This window comes from Ceratina calcarata, unplaced genomic scaffold, assembly GCF_001652005.2.
Source record: "Ceratina calcarata isolate Rehan_Ccalc_2016 unplaced genomic scaffold, ASM165200v1 scaffold90, whole genome shotgun sequence".
Classification (NCBI taxonomy): Eukaryota; Metazoa; Arthropoda; class Insecta; order Hymenoptera; family Apidae; genus Ceratina; species Ceratina calcarata.
In genome coordinates, this window is record NW_017180369.1 from 230,031 (window position 1) to 249,960 (window position 19,930).

At 42.4% G+C, this 19,930-nt stretch overlaps 7 protein-coding genes across 10 annotated transcripts; 2 read left to right on the plus strand and 5 right to left on the minus strand.

Annotated features, from left to right (window-relative positions):
• Nucleotides 1-989: 989 nt before the first annotated feature.
• Burs (Cuticle-tanning hormone bursicon) lies at nucleotides 990-3,193 on the minus strand (the record flags this gene model as incomplete). The annotated part of the gene is made up of 3 exons (XM_018035450.2): nucleotides 990-1,575; nucleotides 2,411-2,536; nucleotides 3,011-3,193. Coding segments are annotated over 3 exons (459 nt in total), but the record flags the coding sequence as incomplete, so codon positions are not given.
• LOC108631488 (zinc finger CCCH domain-containing protein 10) lies at nucleotides 3,096-14,952 on the plus strand. 2 transcript variants are annotated; one of them, XM_018035447.2, is made up of 4 exons: nucleotides 3,096-3,184; nucleotides 12,332-12,947; nucleotides 13,008-13,293; nucleotides 13,373-14,952. In XM_018035447.2, exons 2-4 carry the CDS (start codon nucleotides 12,412-12,414, stop codon nucleotides 13,841-13,843), a joined length of 1,293 nt encoding a protein of 430 aa, XP_017890936.1. In that variant the 5' UTR covers nucleotides 3,096-3,184; nucleotides 12,332-12,411; the 3' UTR covers nucleotides 13,844-14,952. The 2 variants fall into 2 exon arrangements, with proteins under 2 accessions (XP_017890936.1, XP_026674738.1); XM_026818937.1 differs by lacking the exon at nucleotides 3,096-3,184 and having other exon boundaries at nucleotides 11,514-12,947.
• Nucleotides 4,040-5,025, minus strand: Pburs (bursicon subunit partner of burs). The gene is made up of 3 exons (XM_018035449.2): nucleotides 4,588-5,025; nucleotides 4,387-4,511; nucleotides 4,040-4,308 (listed from the first exon to the last, which is right to left on the minus strand). The coding sequence occupies exons 1-3, from the start codon at nucleotides 4,709-4,711 to the stop codon at nucleotides 4,138-4,140; spliced, it is 420 nt and encodes a 139-aa protein (XP_017890938.1). The 5' UTR covers nucleotides 4,712-5,025; the 3' UTR covers nucleotides 4,040-4,137.
• LOC108631489 (G patch domain-containing protein 11) lies at nucleotides 5,128-6,939 on the minus strand. Its single transcript, XM_026818938.1, has 3 exons — nucleotides 6,337-6,939; nucleotides 5,819-6,049; nucleotides 5,128-5,744 (listed from the first exon to the last, which is right to left on the minus strand). The coding sequence occupies exons 1-3, from the start codon at nucleotides 6,386-6,388 to the stop codon at nucleotides 5,197-5,199; spliced, it is 831 nt and encodes a 276-aa protein (XP_026674739.1). The 5' UTR covers nucleotides 6,389-6,939; the 3' UTR covers nucleotides 5,128-5,196.
• On the plus strand, nucleotides 7,137-10,963 carry Slmap (Sarcolemma associated protein). Of its 2 annotated transcripts, XM_018035445.2 has the most exons (2): nucleotides 7,137-7,961; nucleotides 8,028-10,963. In XM_018035445.2, exons 1-2 carry the CDS (start codon nucleotides 7,850-7,852, stop codon nucleotides 10,424-10,426), a joined length of 2,511 nt encoding a protein of 836 aa, XP_017890934.1. In that variant the 5' UTR covers nucleotides 7,137-7,849; the 3' UTR covers nucleotides 10,427-10,963. The 2 variants fall into 2 exon arrangements, with proteins under 2 accessions (XP_017890934.1, XP_017890935.1); XM_018035446.2 differs by having other exon boundaries at nucleotides 7,869-10,963.
• Nucleotides 14,953-15,292: 340 nt separating the features above from the next.
• Dpck (Dephospho-CoA kinase) lies at nucleotides 15,293-16,955 on the minus strand. Of its 2 annotated transcripts, XM_018035506.2 has the most exons (4): nucleotides 16,869-16,955; nucleotides 16,470-16,762; nucleotides 16,083-16,374; nucleotides 15,293-15,996 (listed from the first exon to the last, which is right to left on the minus strand). In XM_018035506.2, exons 2-4 carry the CDS (start codon nucleotides 16,579-16,581, stop codon nucleotides 15,693-15,695), a joined length of 708 nt encoding a protein of 235 aa, XP_017890995.1. In that variant the 5' UTR covers nucleotides 16,582-16,762; nucleotides 16,869-16,955; the 3' UTR covers nucleotides 15,293-15,692. The 2 variants fall into 2 exon arrangements, with proteins under 2 accessions (XP_017890995.1, XP_026674700.1); XM_026818899.1 differs by having other exon boundaries at nucleotides 16,470-16,946.
• Nucleotides 16,956-17,336: 381 nt separating this feature from the next.
• On the minus strand, nucleotides 17,337-18,367 carry RpS23 (ribosomal protein S23). Its single transcript, XM_018035507.2, has 3 exons — nucleotides 18,257-18,367; nucleotides 17,757-17,916; nucleotides 17,337-17,660 (listed from the first exon to the last, which is right to left on the minus strand). The coding sequence occupies exons 1-3, from the start codon at nucleotides 18,258-18,260 to the stop codon at nucleotides 17,393-17,395; spliced, it is 432 nt and encodes a 143-aa protein (XP_017890996.1). The 5' UTR covers nucleotides 18,261-18,367; the 3' UTR covers nucleotides 17,337-17,392.
• Between the last annotated feature and the right edge of the window lie 1,563 nt (nucleotides 18,368-19,930).

Consider the following 19,930-nt stretch of genomic DNA (forward strand, 5'->3'; position numbering starts at 1 on the left):
TACCCACAGCCACACGTACACGGACACGAAGTGGGGAAAGAGAAGTGTAGAAAATATAATGAATAATACGCTAACGATACAATGACCTATGATGTTCATCGTTGTCCCCTTGAAAGATTCTATTCTACGTTCACCGTGGAATGCGTCATTCGACGGGACGAAACGTGTGAAATACACTCGAGACGAAGTGAATTAAAAACCAAGTTACAATAATTTATATAACGATTAAAACGAGAAACGTTGTTGGTAACGCGTCGGCGAGTGAATTGCACGGGTAGAGAGGGAGAAGATACAGAAGATTATTGCTGTAAATATCTAATAAGTAAATATTGTAAGTGAAGAATTGGACAGATTGCAAAGGTAGAAATAAGACGGCGGCGTCGTTATATGCTGTCTTGAAATGTGCACATGCATGCGACGTGTAATGATAGTTCACGTACGAACACGCACGTATAACTTCTACGTACGTATATCTGCGTGTGCTTACGTTTACATTAAAATAATACGTATACATAATATAAATAAAAATATCACTTAAAACAAAAAAAGGATTCCAAAACACGATACACGAATACACACGAAAACACTTCTATGATAAATCATATCTATACGAAATAAAAGGAAAAAAAATAATAAAAAAGAACTCCATGTCAAACTGTTGTTGATTATTTTCTCGCATACACAAGCCTGTCTCGATCGATTCGACGCCGAAGAAACAGATCAACCGAACCGATGATAATTTGTATATTTTTTTGTAACACCGCTACCTACCACCGTTCCGATGATAATAATCCGATATATTATCATCTCCACTACAGAGAACGAAATGCGTACGACGATGAAAACGAAACCAAGTCACATAACATGTACGTACGATTCTCAGATCAAACCTGAAGCTGATATCTCGTCGTTGAATGACCTGACCGATCTATATACTTGAAACTGAGAAACGGAAGGGACGTTGTAGATAATGTACACTTGGCAGGATGTAACGATGATTTACGATATAACGATAAGCTGCAATAATTATAATCGAACTGTAACGTATTTACTCATTTTTAAAAAGGAAAACAGAAGCATAAACGCGTAATATCCTATATTGTATATTAATTGCAATGTAGTTATTTTATATGTATGTAATATAATTGAAATTATTTATAACAAACTAACAAGGCCTCTGTTGTACAACCACCAAGATCTTAGTAAGCTTAGTTATGATTCATCATTCGTCGTTCTCATTTTTATTTGAAGACAACAAGACGGTATACAACATGAAAGACAATTCTTCATTATATATATATATGTATATATGTGTATTTCTACTTTTATGTTTTGTAATGCACGACGAAATGTACCTCATCACTTTCAACGTTCCGACGTGTTATTTGTTCTATTTCAAAGTAGATTTTCGGAGATGAGGACCGATCACTGCAAGTCGGAAGATCTTCTGAAGTGTGCAGACGTGGTAAACGGGCCCTCGTCAGCGAATCCTGCTATTTCCTGGGGGATGATCGCATATTCGTCGACGCTGCTGCACGGTCTGCACATGCACTCGAGGGGCGCCTTGGTAATCACCTGTATAAACAGAATTACATACGAATATTCTCGATTGCCGTGCCGTAATCTGTTTTTTTCTGCAAGCAATCGTAGAGCTGAGAGACGCGTCATCATTTCGAATTTGAACCACGTCGTCCCGCCACGTTGTTCAGGCCGCCGAACGCGGTTGCCAGGCAACTCGTGGCAGCCATCATGGATTCATGCGCAGACCCCGCGCGCATCGACGACCATCATGCATCCACATCACGTGACCAGCCGCCATTTGGCGTTCGTGCGTCGACTATGGCAGACTGGTGTCGACCGTTCGGTTGTGTTGCACGTTACAATTATGCTGGTAAGTGGGGTAAGTGTGTGGAACAAAGAAACATTTGACGATAGTCAACGAACTGATCGTGTATCAGACTATTTTTGGAAAATCGAGTCCGATGCTCGAACGATTCGAAAACATTACGTTCCATCAATGATTCCTACGTCACTTCAAGACGCAAATTCTACAAAATATCGTCGAAGCACGAAGAGGATGTAGTAAAGACTTTTAATATCGGTGAAAATTTCAAATTTATCGTTAGCATGCGCAGTCATCGAGGAAGTAACGCGAAAGAACTTCCTCGAATCTTTTAAAGTGAGTGTTACCATTCCTCGACGGACGGCGCTACGATCGACATTCCTCGTAAGTATATTCCTCGAGTCTTAACAATACTCACTAGACGATCGGACGAAAACAATATGGCTGTAAAAAACTTATGTCGCGATGTTTGCCTCCGATTCAATCGTGTGCGTTAGCAGTCGGCCAACGTTGTATTCGTTTCGATATCACGGAAATTCGATGATCGAATCAGAACAGTAGTCTAACCTTGCGGAATTTTTTTTCCCCCGGCTTGGCCCGCGGACAAAACAACGATACAGCCGCTTCACGTTCTCCGCTCTCCTGACAGCACATGCAGCTCCTCTCCATTTGCCAAAGTTTTGATCCGGACACCTGTAGAGACAGGTACGAATAAACCACCGTTTACACCTGTCGGTCCTTTTAACTTTCGATTCGATGTATCGTTAATAAATATCTTGCCGGGGAAGGTACAATGGTACGTTCCTACCGCTCTGAGTATAGCTGATCAGTCTGTGTTTATGAAAACTCCGAGAAACGTAAATAAAACAAATTCAGTTCTTTTTGTTACACATTCGTTAGCAGTGAAAGACGTAGATATTTTTACACATTGTCATTCAAAACTACGTAATTGCATGAAAACTAGAGACGTTCCAAAGTTTCTGCTTAAGAGTCTTGAAAGATTAACATTGAATGATCAGTTTAAATTGAGCTTGGAGAATTTATGAAAGCATGCTCATGGAGGAACTGCTTATGATGTGTTTCTTAATATAAAAGGAGATACAGAAATTCTCTGATACTACAAGAGTGAGTTACTCAAATTACTTAATGTTTGTTTCGTCCTGTTACCTGTAGATAACTTCCACAACGTCCTCTGCACGCATAGCTAGGGATCGGCTTGGGAATACACCCTGGATACTGCAGAAAGTGGATGACTGGAGTCGCTTGGCATTCGTCGACTCCTATAATCGCTTCTGCCGTTTCGCTTAGCAGACACATTAACACACCGGCACCTACTGTACAGTGAGTAAGAATTTAATTAGAATTACTTTTGTAACTGGTATACAAAGGTCCGATTGATTTACCAATGCGATGTAAGAACATAGTGTTTCTACGATACTCTCCCTGCCAGAACCGATACCTCACTGTGCTCGGAGCTTGTAATTCATACCCTTTTATACCCTGTTGGTGGTAATGTTTCCTCCCTTCCCTTTATGTATATATCTTAATAGCATTAGGGAAAAAATCAAGTATGTAGGAACGCTGATAAAAAGAAGTTCTTTCTGAAAAAATCTGGCTCGTGCAGCTTGCCAACGTTTCGTTCGTTATCACTTTTATAAACTGCATGTATCATGTACGATATATTCTATAAACAATTACGTCTCTTATGTAGTTACAATTCCTTCGAGTTAGTAAAACTTGACGATGATGGTTTGTTAATTACCACTTTTCTCTGTTCACGTAAAAGCAGTACTCGAAATGTTCTGCAAATCTTTTAATTTCGTAAAGATCAATTCCTATTTAGAATCACTCTACCCATGAATCGTTCGCAAGTTTTTGCACAGCCATCATATTAATTATAATTTATCAGAAAACCGAAATATTAAATGTCTATACGATGCTACCAGCAGTAGAGTCACTTAAATGGGTTTAATCTTATAATTGAAATATTATTTTTCTTTGACCGTCTCCAACACTATTCCGTTTGGAGCGTCTTCGAATAATATTTAATATAAAAGTAGCCGATAAAGGAAATTACCATTATATGTGCCATACATTTTCAATGCTCAACTGTTCAGTCAGCTTTTATTTCTAAAAGGGGTGTTCTATCAGGTCGAAAGGAAAGGAGAGGGTAAATAATTGTTTCTCGATGCGTTCCAGTGTTCTTTAAATCTTATAATCTTTATTTTATAGTTTCAATGTGTATACATTTTAATATCGTCTCGATAAACTGTTCGTTTCGTGTTACATTATATTTATCGGGATATCTCTCGGCACTTGATGCATTTACAGTCGGCCGGTTCGCGTATCTTGATTTCCATCATCCCGTCCTCTTCGCTCGTTAATTTGATCCCATCTGCATCGTAGCAGTGGTGCAACATAATCTGTCTCTCTTTTAAATAACTTTCACGACAACAGTAGCATTCCTGGCAAAAGACAGAGAGAGAGAGAGAGTCGATACATCGGTTTTATAAAGAGATCACGGCAATACACACGATACCCACTTTTGAGAAACCTGTTGTACTCGCGACGCTCGGTTGTACCTGTGAACTACAAAATCCTTCGCATTTCGTGACGGATACATCCCCGCTGCATGTCCTCCTCAAACGCCCTATCTCGTCGTACTCGTCTGAACAAACGAATAAATAATTTATTTCTCCGTAGTATGCATATACTTAATAACGTATGAACGACGGTCAATATACCTTTCGTAATGTGTACCTCCGACTGTAACGTTTCGCAGCTCTCGTCGTCCGTTACTTGGGCGATTGTCTCACTAGTAAGTATAAGCGTGGACAGTATTAAAGAGATTTCGAGCATGAACATCATATCTTCTGATCGATATTTATTATCTTAGTTTTACTCGTTGCGACTCGACGTGGTAAAGGTATGGTCAAATATCTCGACTGAAATGAGAGAACAGAAAATCAAACAGATGCTTTTATAGGTCAGCTCACCCTCCAATATGTCGTTACTCGGGGGTGCCGAACTCCTGCCAGGACATAATAGCGTAGCTAAGTCGCTTGTAAGCTTCTCTCGCTTCTACATTCTACGTGATCAGATTTTTTTCTTACGGAGAGCTTGTAGTTTTTTAGTATTTTGCATTGTAACTCTAATGGATATTTTATGTCCCCGTGCACAGCGGGCGATTCATCTAAAGAATCGCGTTATTTAGATTTCCAGTCCTTGGTACGTTTCGTAAGATGTCTGTCGTACATGGACTGAGTAAAAGTGCTCCAATGAAATTTTCGTGTCGGTCGTCTTTATTTTTATTAAGTTAATCGTTCTATCGATACAAACTATAGCTAATGGAATCAGTGATCGTTTCTTGTACATCCTGGACAGTCGTTTCTTAAATCATCTTCGTCTTGATACGCGACACCGCACCAGATGCAATAAAAATATTTCTCTCTTAGATATTTCGTTAAAATTTCGAGTTTCTCATCGATCGGTAAAGAGTCATCGTCGTCGTCGTCCTCTTCTTCCTCCTCCTCCTCCTCTTCCTCATTTTCACTGCCACTCTCTTTTGCTTGAGGCAACCAAAACCATGACTCCCTGGGCTCCTCCACTTTTTGTTGTGCATCCAACTGTTCACAGATCTTCTGACTCTTGTACAGGTCTACCTTTAAAAGTTGTTCGGCTCTCCTCTGTGCTATTCTGCCACGAAAATCTTTCATGACTTTGTTATCCAGTTTGTCGTTAAGCGAATTATCTTTGACCTTCTTTTCTCTCTTCTTAGCCTCTTTCCCTAAGCCCTGCCTGCCCAATTTCACTTCCAGACCAATGGGCTCGGTCCTTCCCGATTCTGTCTTTCCTATACCCTGACCAGGTTTATATCCCATTTTCATAAGCATTTCAAAACCTGAGAAAAAACGATACGCTTATCAAAGAATCGCGAGCAACAGTTTTATGAATATATGAAAAGAGGAGACGAACCTTTATTGGAACTTGTAATCGCAGAGGATAAACCTTCCTCTCTTTTTTCTTCCTCGATCTGTTTCATGGAACCTTTCTCCTTCAACTTCGTCTCTATCTCGATCTTCTTTTTCATCAGTTCAAATTTCCTTTTATCCGCGTGGCGGTACAGGAGGCTGGTCGACGAAGCTTCCTGGCTCCCTTGTAAAAACTTATCCGACATATAATCCTCTTCGTCCGACATTTTTATATCTATATGAATGTTGTATTATTGCCAGCGTTGATCGTGCCACTCGCGTACAGGAAATGCAAAGTTCTCGCGATCACGAATGCCCATCACTCGGATTCGAAGCAACTATAAACATAAACGCTTCGCTCGGGAGTTTACTTGGTAACGTGTTTCAGGTTATATTCGTGTCGTCGCGGAGTAAATTATTCGAGAAATATTGACCTTAGTACGTTTTCATGTAAGAACGACACATATGTTTCGAAAGGATTCATTGACTCCGTTTAAGATATTGATTTATAAAAATCTTTACACGTTAGCAGGTATCTTTGAAGCGCCTCGTTCGCTGCGTTTAACGTAACCATGTTCCATATTCCTGTCGATACGAATAGACCGAAATCTCGTGTTACACGCTACGAGATTGTTCATTAGACTTTAGGTATAAACTTCTTTCTACCGTTTTGGTATTTTAATAAATGGGAGAAGCATGGAAAAAGCTACGCGTGTCGTACGTAAAAAAAGATTTTATTGTATAATTTCATTGTACAAGGTAATCGCACGAGACAAATCTTTTCATAACGATACATCGTGTTTTATAAATTTGAGGTAAATAATACTGGAATTCGAATATTTTTAAAGAAATCGGATTTTATTTTTTAAACAATGACGAGCAATATTAATATAGTTTAGTAAGTAATAATATTAGTTTAGTACATTGTGAAATAAGCAGGAAAGAATCAGAGTTCTCGGTTTCACATTTACAATTACAAGCAGTAAATTCTGTTGGATCTTCTAATGGGGAATAATGAAAGACGTAAACATCGTTTGTCGACGAAACTGCCAATTCGTTGAATTCTCAATCGATGGCGTGACATCTTGCCACCGTTCCGAATTCGTAGAGATCGAATGGTAAAAGTCGTCGAGATTGTCAGAGTCAGTCGACACGGGCAAACGACCGTTCGTTGTTAAAGTTCGTTTTCTCGTTTGTACGATCGGTGCGATGCACAGCAGGGCCGAGTGTCCAATTTGAATTCGTTACATTGTCGTAATCGTATAGATGACCGTCATACTGGCGCCGGTCGATAAACAGCGAAACGCGGAACTGAAAGAGAGTGTGCCGAGTCGAAGGAACGTGGACCGCTTGTGTCTTCTCGGTATACAGTAATGTAGAAGTTCGAGGAACAATATTTTTGCTCATCTCGTCGATCACAACATTAGACGATTGATCATGCCCGACCATCGTTGATCGAGCGTCGTCGCATCGAACCCGTGTGTTCCTCCGAGCCCGATCGCGTTCAACGTCGAAGATCTCCGAGTGCGAAGAAACTGTCCGTGCGAAGGACGAAAGTGTGAAAGCGTACTGCTCGCTGCTACTTGCGCGAGGAAACATATCTGCTAGGTTTTTCTGCAGTGCATTCGGAGGATCCGACGTGCGGCTGCACGCACCTCGTAAGGAACGTTCACGCCCGACCGATCAACCGATCGGGGGAATATTCTCGACTCGACTAATTAACACGGGCACGCGGTGTGTAACAGTAACGTTTGTACACGGGGCATTTCACGAGAATCGGAAAAATAATCGCCGCTGGACGAGCCTCGACGACCACGACGACGGAACAGAATTTTCTACGAGGAATCGTGTGAACTCGTATGACACTTGTTATCGTGACGAATCTCTGGCCACAGAAGGTTGGAATACCGTGTTCACGATCGGACCGCGAGCTCCTCCCGCGAGTAAAAGTTCGCAGCATCGTGGTAAATCGACACGACGGTAAAAGTGATTTTCGACCATGTCCAGACTCACGTTGTGACCAACAACGATTCTCATGGTAAATCGACCGCGACCGTACAAAACCCTGTTCTACGATATTCGAACGCGTGACGTTCTTCTTTCTGCACCTCCTCGTCCTCTGTCGTCGTCTATAAATAATTCTCTCGGTTCGTACGTGTTTTAAACTGTCGTCCAGAAACTGATCGTTCCATTTAAATTGGCTATGGTTGTAGCTAGTGGCGAGTGGGTACAAAATGCCAGTTTTCCTGCCAGCCAGAATAATTCCAACCTGAAAGTGACTACCACGCAAAGTAACAACAAAATGACGGCCAAGGGGATCTTGATCTGCCGTGACAATTCGCATCCTTTCCAAGAGCGCACGTTGTCGTTGGACCAGCCGGTTAAGATCGGCCGCTCCGTAGCGAGAGCCAGAGCCACTCCGAACAACGCGATCTTCGATTGCAAGGTACTCTCCAGGAACCACGCGTTGCTCTGGTACTCCGGGGGCAAGTTCTTTCTACAAGACACCCGCAGCAGCAACGGAACGTTCGTCAATAATCAGAGACTGAGCGCGACCGGTCTAGACTCGGCACCTAAAGAGGTATGTTCCGGTGACATAGTGCAGTTCGGGGTAGACGTGGTAGAGAGTACGAAGAAGGTCACCCACGGGTGTATAGTAGCAACGTTGAAATTGTATTTGCCAGACGGGAAGGAAGCCAAAGCTAGTCTCAGTACGTCGGTATCGTTGCCGGTGAACAACGTTTCCCTGGAGGACGTGTACAAGCTGAACCAAGTGATGCAGGAAGCGTCCAGGCGCGAGAGAGTGCTTTATTCTAAGTTAGTGTACCTTGAACAGATCGTAGGAAATACCAAGAAAGCTGCCAATCAATCTTGGAAGGCGCTGATCATAGAGGATCGTTTGCTGTCGTGGGTAGAGAGCATGGAGAGCCAGTTGGCCGTTTATTCCTCGAATTACACGGAGGACAAGATTCGGAACGACTTGGTAGCGCTCCACGAGGAGAAAGTACAATATCAGAACGCGGCCAAGGAGGCGTTACAGAAGGTGTTACAGGAGAAATTGGAAGTGACGCAGAGACTGGTTCAATTGGAGGGACGTTTGAACGAGACGGAGGAGGAGTGTCAGAGTCTTCACAACGTGGCCAAGTACACGGAGACCGAGCTGCAGGAATTGTGCAGCAAGTACACGGAAGCCCAGAAGAAGCTTCAAGAGGCCACGAACAAGCTGAAGGATACCGAGGAGAGCATGCAAGACATGGTACAAAGATCGGAACAAGAGAAGCAGGAATTGTTGAAGAGACTGGAGGATCAGTCGAAGACGGAGAAGAATCTGCAAGCGAGACTGCGCGACTCCCGTTTGCACTCTGTCAACGTTTACAAGCAGATCACTGCCCTCAGAAATTACATGCAGATTCTACAGGACATGAACTCGAAGCTGGTGACCAGCGACACGATGGAATCGAAGGACGAGGAGAATCCCATCGAAGCTATCAACGTCATTCTGAACAAGCTCAACTCCATTCACGTCGACAACATGGACATCGACTCGGAGACCAATTTCTATCCGTCGAAGGACGATCAGGACAATCAACTGAACTCGCAGGACATCGATTACAATCAGTTGAAGAATTCCGACTACTCGTTCTCGAAGGAACAGCTGGACGACTCGATAAGCGAGAACGACGATAACGTGACGGAATACATCTTACCGCCACCGTCTCGGAGGACTTTGGTCAACGGAAAAGCGAACGTAGACAACGCGGACGTGAACTCCGAATCCGATGCCAATTCGGACGCGACCGACGACACGTGCAGCGTCACCAGCGACGATATGAGCGAGAAATCGGTCGTCGAAGTTAAGAAGGAGGAGCCTCTGTACAAAGTGGTCGAAGAGATTTTTGTACCTACGAAGATGGAAGTGAGATTCGCGTGCGAGGAGAACAGTAACGAATTGGGAACGTCCGATTCGTCCGGAGCTGGCCAGAGACCGAAGAACCAAGCCGACGAGGCGGTGGAAATAAATGTCGACGGCACGGACAGTGCCGTCTCGTACGATCCGACCACCGAGATCGATCAACGCGAGAAGAGAGACGAGGCGAGGACGGACAAGGATAGCGGTGAACTGGCCGAAGAATGCCAGGGAGATCATCTGGAAGGAGACTACGTGAAGACGTTGAAGCCGTTGTCCAAGAGCGACAGTGCACAGCAGATCGTGCACACGAGGGAGTACATGTTGCAAACTCTGATAGGATCTTTGGATTCGTTGAAGACCGAGGACGATCTCGAGTCGCAGCAGGTGATCAGGAAGGAGTTGGAAAGTTTGAAGGAGTGGTTGATCTGCGAGCCACACGAGGAGATCGTTGAGAAATTAAAACAATTTTATTACCGTGCCAAGAACGAAGCTCAACGGATACAGGAGCTCCACGAGGAGTTGGTCATTTTGAAGGAGAGGTTTAACTCGTTCGTCGAGGAGAAGGCGGAGCTGTCCAAGAAATACGCGGCTCTCAAAGCACAATGTGGTGATCTGTTGAACACAACTTACACAGTACCGATACATTACGTGGCTCCGATCGCGATCATACTGATATGGATGCTGCTTGAAAAAATATTTTAATTGTTTCATTCAGATATTCTCTATGTACATAACTTTTACCCTATCGGTTGATATTCGAATTTCTTTTCTTTTTTATATCGCTCGTTGATGGCTCTCGAGGAAGGAGACGAACATAAACTGTGGTGTGTGTGTATACGCGCGTGTGTGCGTAGTTTCAACGAGAAATTTAAACATTTTTATACGGACGAAAATAGTAAGAATTGTATGTATATATTTTTCCGACGCCGTCGTTAAAGCACCAATCACGAGAAGATCCCTCGGCGTCAAGAAGTACTACTCGTGTACTATGTTACCATTTATGAAGGAACACACACACACACACGCGAAAGAAGAAAACGGAGAAAAACAAACGAGGAACCAAAATCAAATATAAAACAGAGATTTGTAGCAATAAATATGTACATAGAAGGAAAGATTAGATTAGGAGAAACGTATTAGAGGAAGTATAGACAATACCATGTAAAATGTTCAACATGCTGCCAATCTCGATATCATATCTTCTTTAAAAAAAAACAACAACAACAACAACAAAAGAGAGAAAGAAAAAGAAAATTGTATTAATCTCTATTTACGGATACCGCACACTTTTACGTCATTCTTTTTTGCGATCGGTTCGAGCACTGCACACCCGACGACTCAAATGTATTATTACATAAAATTATAAATAACGTTTATATGCAAAGATCGATTTTTATAAATGCCCCTCGTATATACGTTCTACGTCTTTATAAAACTTTCCTTGAACGTTCTCCCGTAGAAACGACGGCTCTCGCAAAGTACGTGTGCTAATTAAAATACTCGATATTTATTTAAACAAATTGGCGATTAGTCGTGTTCGTTCGATTTCTCTGACGACATTCTACTCTCGACTCTAAGGATCTCTAGAAGGAACGAGGGAATAACGATCGGATGAAAGAAATCGAACTGTAAAGATGTACGACTTAAATGATCGTGTTACGTGTGTTCTCTAATTGTAAATTCGTTTATTCAAAGGATCAATTTATTTAACGTTAGCGTTAGCTCATTTTAATTCGCGACCCTTTCCTTTTTCTACGATCGTTTCCTATATGTGTATATATATATATATATATATAAATATATATATGTACTTAAAAATAATTTGTTGATATACATACGATGTTTAACGTTACGCAGTATGCTTCGATCAATCGAGTTTCTTTTGGTACTCTCTCTCTCTCATTTTCCTCCCTTGTTACATGCGCTTTTCTTTGTTCTCGTATTCTTTGTTCCTCGGTGGTAACATGACAATAGACGCATATCCAGTCGAACGACCTAATAAATTTAAGAGGAAACGACATTCTTCAGTACGAAATTTTCACTAATCGTTCTTATCAAAGGTGGTCGGTGTACGTAATAATTTATGGGATACGGTGGCCTATCCTGTAGAGAAAAATAACAAAAAAAAAATGAAGAAGAAGATGAAGAAACTGTTCTAGTACTGTAATTTTCTATTTATTCCTTTTATACGAGCGCGACTAAAATTAACTGTATTTTCGTAATTCACCCAAGAGTTTCGTTACAGTGCCATTGCCTGATCTATTTCTGTTCTATCGAAACGTTGAATGCCGATCGATTGTATAATCTGAACGATGATCGATACGTTCAACTTTCCAAAAAAGGGGACACTGACCCGCCGCTTTTCCCTGGTAGATTCGAGTTACATTTAATATCGCGAAGATTTATATAAATGATAAGAGGATACTGTACATAACACTGTTGATATAATCTTACTACCCATGTAATAGTCATTATATAACAAAAGAATAAAAATTAACTTAACTGAGACCCGACCGAGGCCCCCTTTACTCTCACGTCGCCTGGAAATCTGCTCGAACGAGATACCAGCTAGAACCGTGTTACAATAAACTGTTTTTATAATTACAGTGTACGCGCGTTTAACGTGCGAGGAATGAAGATCGATTAAGAATCACTTGTGCGCGAGGTATGACCGCTATGTATCATCGATGAAGAAGCTTAAAAAAAAGTCGGACAACGCGAGAGGCGGCGGGACGACGATCATCAAGCCGGCAGTCGCGGCGAACGCGACCGGAGATGCGTCACCGACCCGCGTCTGTAGAGATTTTCTGCGTAACGTCTGCCACAGGGGTAAACGTTGCAAGTACCTCCACGAACGGTCCGAGGACGACCCCGTGGAGGAGTACACGTTCTGTCACGACTTTCAAAATGGTATGTGCAACTGGCCCGGGTGCAAGTTCCTCCACTGCACGGAGAGCGAGGAAAAGAGGTTCAGAGCCACGGGCGAGCTGCCCGCTCACATCTTAAGCAGGCTCAAGAACAACAACGAAAAGTCGGAGTATCCGATGTGCAAGGACTTCATCAAGGGCAGCTGCCAGAGGCCGCATTGCAAATTCAGACACTGGAAGAGCGAGGAACCGCAGCACAATTTGATCGTGGCCGCGCATCACAACGCGTCCAGGCCGCAGCACAACTTCAACGGCACCAGTAATGGTGAAACTCGCAGATACGAGGAGGACAGAAGGTAATTATACCGAACGCGATCGGTCGCTCTCGGATCTCGTCACGTCTTCCGTGTTCGCAGCTTTCACTGGCAAATGGAGGATCAACACAATCTAGCGACGAACAACGGTTACAACCCATCTTCGCATCCGGCCGACTACATAGGACCTCCCGAACCAAAGAGGCGGATATTCTCCGGCGAGACCGTCGTTCATTTCGAAGGCTCGCCGCTCGTAGGTCAACACGCCGCGCAACCGGTCACCCCTGGCTACTATTATCCGGTGATACCGCGTAACGAGGCCAGGGCGATCGTTCTCGAAGACGAAAACGTGTTGCTGAGAAAGAAGATAGAGGAATTGAAAAAGCAAGTCAGTTTAATTCCTCATTGTCGTCGCTGGTCCGCGCGTTCCTGTTAGCCTAGTATCGACGTGTTTCTCGCTTCCTCAGGTCAGCGATCTGACGGCGACCAACGAGTTTCTTCTGGATCAAAATGCCCAACTGAGAATGTCAGGGAATCGAACCGCGAACGTGACCGCCGTCACCGTGCCGGCGGTCACCATTACGAACACCGTCCCACCGTCGCAGGCCCCGACGCCTCAGCAGATGGTGAACGCGGCAGTGGCCGCCGGCACCTTGCGTACGGTCACTGCTAGCGTCGCGACCGTTCCCGTAAGTATAGCCACGGTCGCTCCTGTTTCCATTTCAGCGGTGTCGATGGCGCCGGTCTCGATGCCACCGCCGATCGTCACGATGGCTCAGCAAACGATCACGATGAGCGGTTCAGGTCCCCAGGCGACTAATCAACAGCCACCTAACACGCAGCAGCCTGCCAGCTTACCTCTCGCGATATCCGGTGCTACAGCCCCGTTGGTCTCTTATCCTATCATGACTCAAGAACTCAGGCCCGTGTTGCAGTAAACCTGGTCGCAGGATGCGGCCTCGTTGCGTTCGGAGGTACATGACGTTGGAAATATCCCACTGATCACGACACGCGGCGTGTCAGATATTTACGTAGAAACTCGTAGAGGAATAATCATCGTACAGGACAAACGTAAAGATCATGACTATTTTTTTTAGCACGGCTCGAACAAAACGTTCGCGTCGTTACGTTCAGTGATTCACCTCGCGAGAGGTGATCATCGCGCGTTACTACCTGTATTAACATGTTTAATATACGCGGTACAAAGTGTGTATAGATTTACATACGAATAATTGATGAGAGAAGCGTCTGGAACCATATTGAATGCTTAAAAATGCTTAATCACGACGACGGTGATGCACGGATAACTTTTTTTTTTAGGTAATTTTTTGTATCGTTGAAAGGAGGAGGAAGACGGTTTGTAAAATTTGTAGGTAAGAAACGTGTTTAGGATAAGTATACGAAACAAGAATAAAACGTGAAAGTAAATGATGAACCATATTGAAACGTTCGAAGTCGAGGTTTACCGCTGCTTCGGGAACGGTAGTGAACCCTACGAATGTTCTGTACGTACATCAACGCTGTAAATAGTATTCCGTTGCTTCCTCGTTTTCTCATAAACAATTTTTATACTTCCACTTTAATGAATAAGTTAAATATCCCTTTGAGATAGTGACACTTCAATAAATTAAGTACTTATCAGGTTAGATTTCCTCTCTATGTCTGTCTGTCTGTCTGTCTGTGTCTCGCACGTTTTTATCATTTTACTTGCTTTGCGAGTGGATCGTCTGCGTTCAATAGGTGATGGAACGCAAAGCGGATTTAAATACCTGGCCTGGCGTAAACGTAAGAATGAGGTACACACGGATCGTGTGGGCGTACTACAAACCAAATAAACTTATATCTGTTTTTCGAGCCACACGTCACTCGTGCGTCCGTCGGCATATATGTATGTACATATTTTGCGTAATTAGTATTAAAGGAAGGAAGAAAGAAAGAAAGTTGAGCAATAAGTACTATTTTATATATATAATAGGCAAATGTATAATCTTTTATGTACGGCCTTCTGTTCACGAGCACGTCATTAAAGTGATGAATCTCAACTTAAGGATGTATTGGCTATACAGTCAATCCCAAAAGTTTATGCACTTTAGAAACACATTTTTTAAAAAGAAATCAGACGTCGGNTTTTAGCACGTAGCTATTTATTATTAGCATTGTTCTTCCGATGTCTGATTTCTTTTTAATTATAGGAAATGCGTTTTTCTAAGGTACGTAAACTTTTGGGATTGACTACAGCCAATACATCCTTAAGTTTTCCGATCGATTCAGTCGGTCGAACGTTCTCCATCGCGCTGTTGAAATGTAACCGTGGCATAAAATGTTTGCAGTAATGAAAATACAGAATGAAATAAAAAAAATTCTGGATTCTTCATTACACTCGCTTCTGGAATTAATCGTTTAATAGTTCGTGACCAGATGTAAAATGTGTTTCTGTACAGTATCGAGCAGATTAAAATCGACGCTCGGTTCGTTAATAGTATCGATCGAACGACTATATCTCGCGATAATATGCATTTACATACACATGCATTCTAGGAAAGAGAACTGGAAAACGGAACGCGTGTTTTATCACAGAAGGGTGTGTATCGATCGGTTGCGATAGAAATATAAACAGGAAGTGATACCATTAGATTTTATAGTTTTTAAAACGTATGTATATAAAATAGGCAATGGTTCCACACCGGATTCGACCGATTCGTAGATCTGATAAATGCAGAGTAAGATTTAAATGCCAACACAGTATGTTATTTGCGTTTAAAGGTAGTTTTTGACATCGGAGCTCTGTTATGCCGTCGATGGCAACGATCGTGGGCTTCTATTTTTCAACCAGTACACGCCGGCGAATAGAACGGTACAACAGAATCCGACGAAGAATCGTAACTTCCAATGATGCCTGGAAGCCTTTAAGACGTTAATCACTTTGATAGTCTGTTCCCTGGTATCGCATTCGCTACCAGAATTTTCAATAACGAAATTAGCCAACTCAGCTTTCTTGTCTAACGACATTTGCGCCGCGATTCTCAGCTGTGCTTTAGTCTCCGTGAAGCCTGTCCTTTCTATGAGCCGCTGAAGTTGTAAATCTTCTTCGCTAAAATTAAACATAGATAGAGATTGAAACATTTCGTTTGTTTCGAATCGCTTTAGACGGTCCTCGGTGAATAAAGGTAGACGTACCAAGTAACGACGATTATTTTATGCAAGTAATTCAACATGTGTCCCGTCTCGAAGAGCAACGGCAAGTCCATGACTATGAATTGATGACCTTGCAACAGATACTTAAACGTTTGCCAGTATATCTCTTTGTAAATGTCCGGGTGCGTTATAGCGTTCAGTTTTTTTCTTTTTTCCACATCGTTGAAAATTAAATCGCCGAGCTTGGTTCTGTCTATCTCGTTCGTGTCCAAAAATATATCCGTGCCGAACTCGCTTCGTATCTTACGCCAGGCTGGTTTCCCCGGCTCCACGACTGTTCAACATGAAATGTACGTTTAAAACGAATGAACAGAACGACAGGTGTCTGAGCGGTCACGATGACGGGCGAAATGGTTCGTTCAGTCTTACCTTTTCGTGCAATTTTATCGGCGTCGATGACGGGAATTCCGTATTCACGGAAGATAGCGGCGACGGTACTTTTCCCAGTAGCTATGCCGCCTGTCAAGCCCACCAAAAACATGTTTCTCTTATCGATTATTATTTACTTCTACCTCTCAAATATTTGTCCCAGTTACGCGAACATTGTCCGACATCGTTACTGCTGTCGGAATTAATTGTAAAATACGCTCCTCCCGCGTCCTTCCTTCTCTCTCCCATTTGAGATCGGTCATGTTCACGTCCACGTTACGATACCGTTTCCACTGGAATTCGAACACTACATAATTTCGTTCCCACTCTGAACCTGTATCACGATTGAAAGGTGATAGAAAGGGCAGAGTAAATCGTGTTGCATTCACTAAAACCTACTTCCGTTTATTTCATTCGAATCCTTTGCCTTTCAATCGTGATTTGCGGATGCTGCAGTAGCGGCACGGCACGATACTCATGTAGCAATCCTACAGACACGATTGTGAGCGAATCAATAAAAGTCGAGGGCATCAAGGACAGAGCAAATGTTCATCGCTGAATCGTAGTCTATAGCCGGTATTCAGAGTCGTTGCTTATTGTTGCTTATTCTTACGATTGTCTTAAGCACTTGCTATCCCTATCTATCCTATGTTTCCTGTCCCTATCTTGTACAGAAAATTGGGACTTAAGCAAATGCTTGAGGCGATCTTAAATATAAGTTACAACTCTGAATACCGGAACGTACCAAAACGCTTAGAAAATTCCGTGTCATCGCACCGTATTAATTATCATTCTCCGGTCATCTTTTAAATTCAATTACATGTCCCTTTAGAATAAAGCCTGGGGAAATAAAAACGAGGCGTGCGGTTGGTGTTGTATATATAGCTAATTTATTTAAAAACACAGGGGTACATAATGATCTCTTAAGACCTGGGTCGCTCTTTCTTCTCTTTGTAAAGAGCAAGTAATGATACATTAGCGACCTTGACCACCTTGAATCTTACTCCTGGAATGTCGCCGACGGCATGTCCCTTACGACCAAATCCCGCGACGAGAACTTCATCATTCTCCTCGATGTTGTTTAAACACCCGTCTCTAGGCACGAAGGCTGTGATCTTCTTGCCGTTTTTAATTAGTTGAACCCTGACGCATTTACGAATAGCCGAGTTCGGCTGTTTAGCTTCTACGCCACTGGAACAAGCATGTATTCATTTATAAAGACATTTTTCACTCGTCTCAATGAGTATAAGACGAGCCCTTAGAACCACTCGCTCCAGTCATACGTACACTTTCTCTAAAACAATCCCCTTGGCGTGGGACGCACCGCCAAATGGATTCGCCTTCCACCTCGTTCCCAAGTGCGCTTTCTTGTAATCCTTATCATTCCATCGTTGATCACGTCTGTGATTGACGTGCTTACGTGCTGTACGAAGACCACGAGGTTTTCCTGCGAATCGAATCGAGAATTTAGGTTATGTATCACTCGCGTCGTACAATTCCGCACGTTAAAATTTGCTTTTACTCGATTATTCTCGTACAACGCGATCTGATTAGAATTAGTTTAGATACAAAGTCTAAAACCAGGCAGCAATTATTTATCAAACGTTGAAGCACTTTCAACACGTTATTCCGACGTAATTTGAAATCATTAACCGATCGTTTTGCAGCAGATATCTCTTTGAATTTTTAACGAACGCGTTGCACGGTCAATCAGATTATCTGCTGCACAACAATTTACAGTTTACGCTTTGGGAAAATATTACAAATACAATTTAACGATCACCTACCCATGTTGCTCGGTGTGCTGTACAACCGGAAAAGATCTAGCTTCTTTCAATTCCAACTGAACTAATATCAGTGACAGCAGCGGAAATCTTGTTTGTACTGTACACTAGAGATGGCGTTCAAAATCACTAACCTGTGGGCTCTTCGTCCACAAGTCCCTAGTCCTAGGTATCAACCTAGCAGTTGGTACGACTGCTGCGATCGTCTCTTGCCCGCGATTTTCAATTTATCGCGATGTTACTTTGTCAATCCATTCTGATCCATTCCTGTCCATTCCCTTCCTTGGAGATCGGACAGAACAGACGTGTTTGCTTGTATTGTGATAACTAAAATAAATTCATCAGTATTTCCTGTTTAATCCCTTTATTTCCAATTAACTCCGGATACACATTGCGACGCCAGCACACTGCAAATCGTGGAGTGTTGCCGACGGCCATTCCCAGTCCCCTAACTAATAAAATGGGTTTTCTACGAACAGGAATATCACGTTCCTTTACGGGCTCACCTTCCCCGGTGAGTTCTACTGCTTTAGCGTTAAAAGACGATCAGCACGTCCTTATGTCAAGGTACATAATCCATCACATGTATTTTATTTCATTGCAAAGTATTTGTAATAGTCTTAAGGGAAATTGTATAGATATCAGATTTTTGTATTCTGTAACTTGTTTAAAAATTAAATAAAGATCCTTTTAAACATATGTCTCACTGTCGAATTATTCACTACTCCTACAATGACCAACGCCCATTCCTTAACGAGAACTATAACTCGAAATAATAGCCCTGGCCACTATTAAATAAGTCGTATAAGTATGTCAAGTTCAACGCTGCGAAATTCTTGGAAATGACGTCATCAGCAGGAGTTAGTGCTACCTCCTATGCTATCATATTCTCCTAATACAAAGTCTAATTTTCGAGAAAATTTTTGCTCTCCGAGAATTCTTGGAAATGACGTCATCAGCAGGAGTTAGTGCTACCTCCTATGCTATCATATTCTCCTAATACAAAGTTCAATTTTCGAGAAAAATTTTGCCATCCGAGAATTCTTGGAAATGACGTCATCAGAAGAACTCAGTGCTACCTCCTATGCTATCATATTCTCCTAATACAAAGTTCAATTTTCGAGAAAAATTTGGCTTGGAAATCAACTTTGTATTAGGAGAATATGAGTTGGTAGGAGGTACCACTAACTAATTTAGTGCTACCTCCTATGATATCATATTCTCCTGATACAAAGTCCAATTTAAAGCTAAATTTTTCTCCAAAACCGGACTTTGTATTAGGAGAATATGATATCATAGGAGGTAGCACTAACTCCTACCGATGACGTCATTTCCAAGAATTGTCGGAGAAAAAAATTTTCCTCGAAAATTTCACTTTGTATTAGGAGAATATAAAGTAATAGGAGGTAGCACTAACTGCGACTGATGACGTCATTTCCAAGAATTCTCGAAGAGCAAAAATTTTTCTCCAAAATTGGACTTTGTAACAGGAGAATATGATAGTATAGGAGGTAGCACGAAGTTCTTCTGATAACGTCATTTCCAAGAATTTAGCCGTGCGGAATTTGACATACTTATAGAACTAATTTAATAGTGGACAGGGCTATTATTTCGAGTCATAGTTCTCGTTAAGGAATGGGCGTTAGTCATTGTAGGAGTAGTNTATCTATACAATTT

What these genes read in the sequence shown, in the direction of transcription:
- Pburs (XM_018035449.2), bottom strand. Translation starts at nt 4,711, where the DNA reads ATGATGTTCATGCTCGAAATCTCTTTAATACTGTCCACGCTTATACTT. An exon ending in GGAGGTACACATTACGAAAG is followed by an intron (nt 4,512 to 4,587) that starts GTATATTGACCG and finishes TCGTTTGTTCAG; the next exon opens with ACGAGTACGACGAGATAGGG. An exon ending in GTACAACAGGTTTCTCAAAA is followed by an intron (nt 4,309 to 4,386) that starts GTGGGTATCGTG and finishes GTCTTTTGCCAG; the next exon opens with GAATGCTACTGTTGTCGTGA.
- LOC108631489 (XM_026818938.1), bottom strand. Translation starts at nt 6,388, where the DNA reads ATGGTTACGTTAAACGCAGCGAACGAGGCGCTTCAAAGATACCTGCTA. An exon ending in TCAAAGATACCTGCTAACGT is followed by an intron (nt 6,050 to 6,336) that starts GTAAAGATTTTT and finishes ACATTCATATAG; the next exon opens with ATATAAAAATGTCGGACGAA. An exon ending in GATTACAAGTTCCAATAAAG is followed by an intron (nt 5,745 to 5,818) that starts GTTCGTCTCCTC and finishes GTTTTTTCTCAG; the next exon opens with GTTTTGAAATGCTTATGAAA.
- Slmap (XM_018035445.2), top strand. Translation starts at nt 7,850, where the DNA reads ATGGTAAATCGACCGCGACCGTACAAAACCCTGTTCTACGATATTCGA. An exon ending in GTCTATAAATAATTCTCTCG is followed by an intron (nt 7,962 to 8,027) that starts GTTCGTACGTGT and finishes CTATGGTTGTAG; the next exon opens with CTAGTGGCGAGTGGGTACAA.
- LOC108631488 (XM_018035447.2), top strand. Translation starts at nt 12,412, where the DNA reads ATGAAGAAGCTTAAAAAAAAGTCGGACAACGCGAGAGGCGGCGGGACG. An exon ending in AGATACGAGGAGGACAGAAG is followed by an intron (nt 12,948 to 13,007) that starts GTAATTATACCG and finishes CCGTGTTCGCAG; the next exon opens with CTTTCACTGGCAAATGGAGG. An exon ending in TAGAGGAATTGAAAAAGCAA is followed by an intron (nt 13,294 to 13,372) that starts GTCAGTTTAATT and finishes TCGCTTCCTCAG; the next exon opens with GTCAGCGATCTGACGGCGAC.
- Dpck (XM_018035506.2), bottom strand. Translation starts at nt 16,581, where the DNA reads ATGTTTTTGGTGGGCTTGACAGGCGGCATAGCTACTGGGAAAAGTACC. An exon ending in CGATAAAATTGCACGAAAAG is followed by an intron (nt 16,375 to 16,469) that starts GTAAGACTGAAC and finishes CATGTTGAACAG; the next exon opens with TCGTGGAGCCGGGGAAACCA. An exon ending in AAAATAATCGTCGTTACTTG is followed by an intron (nt 15,997 to 16,082) that starts GTACGTCTACCT and finishes GTTTAATTTTAG; the next exon opens with CGAAGAAGATTTACAACTTC.
- RpS23 (XM_018035507.2), bottom strand. An exon ending in GGGATTGTTTTAGAGAAAGT is followed by an intron (nt 17,661 to 17,756) that starts GTACGTATGACT and finishes TGCTTGTTCCAG; the next exon opens with TGGCGTAGAAGCTAAACAGC.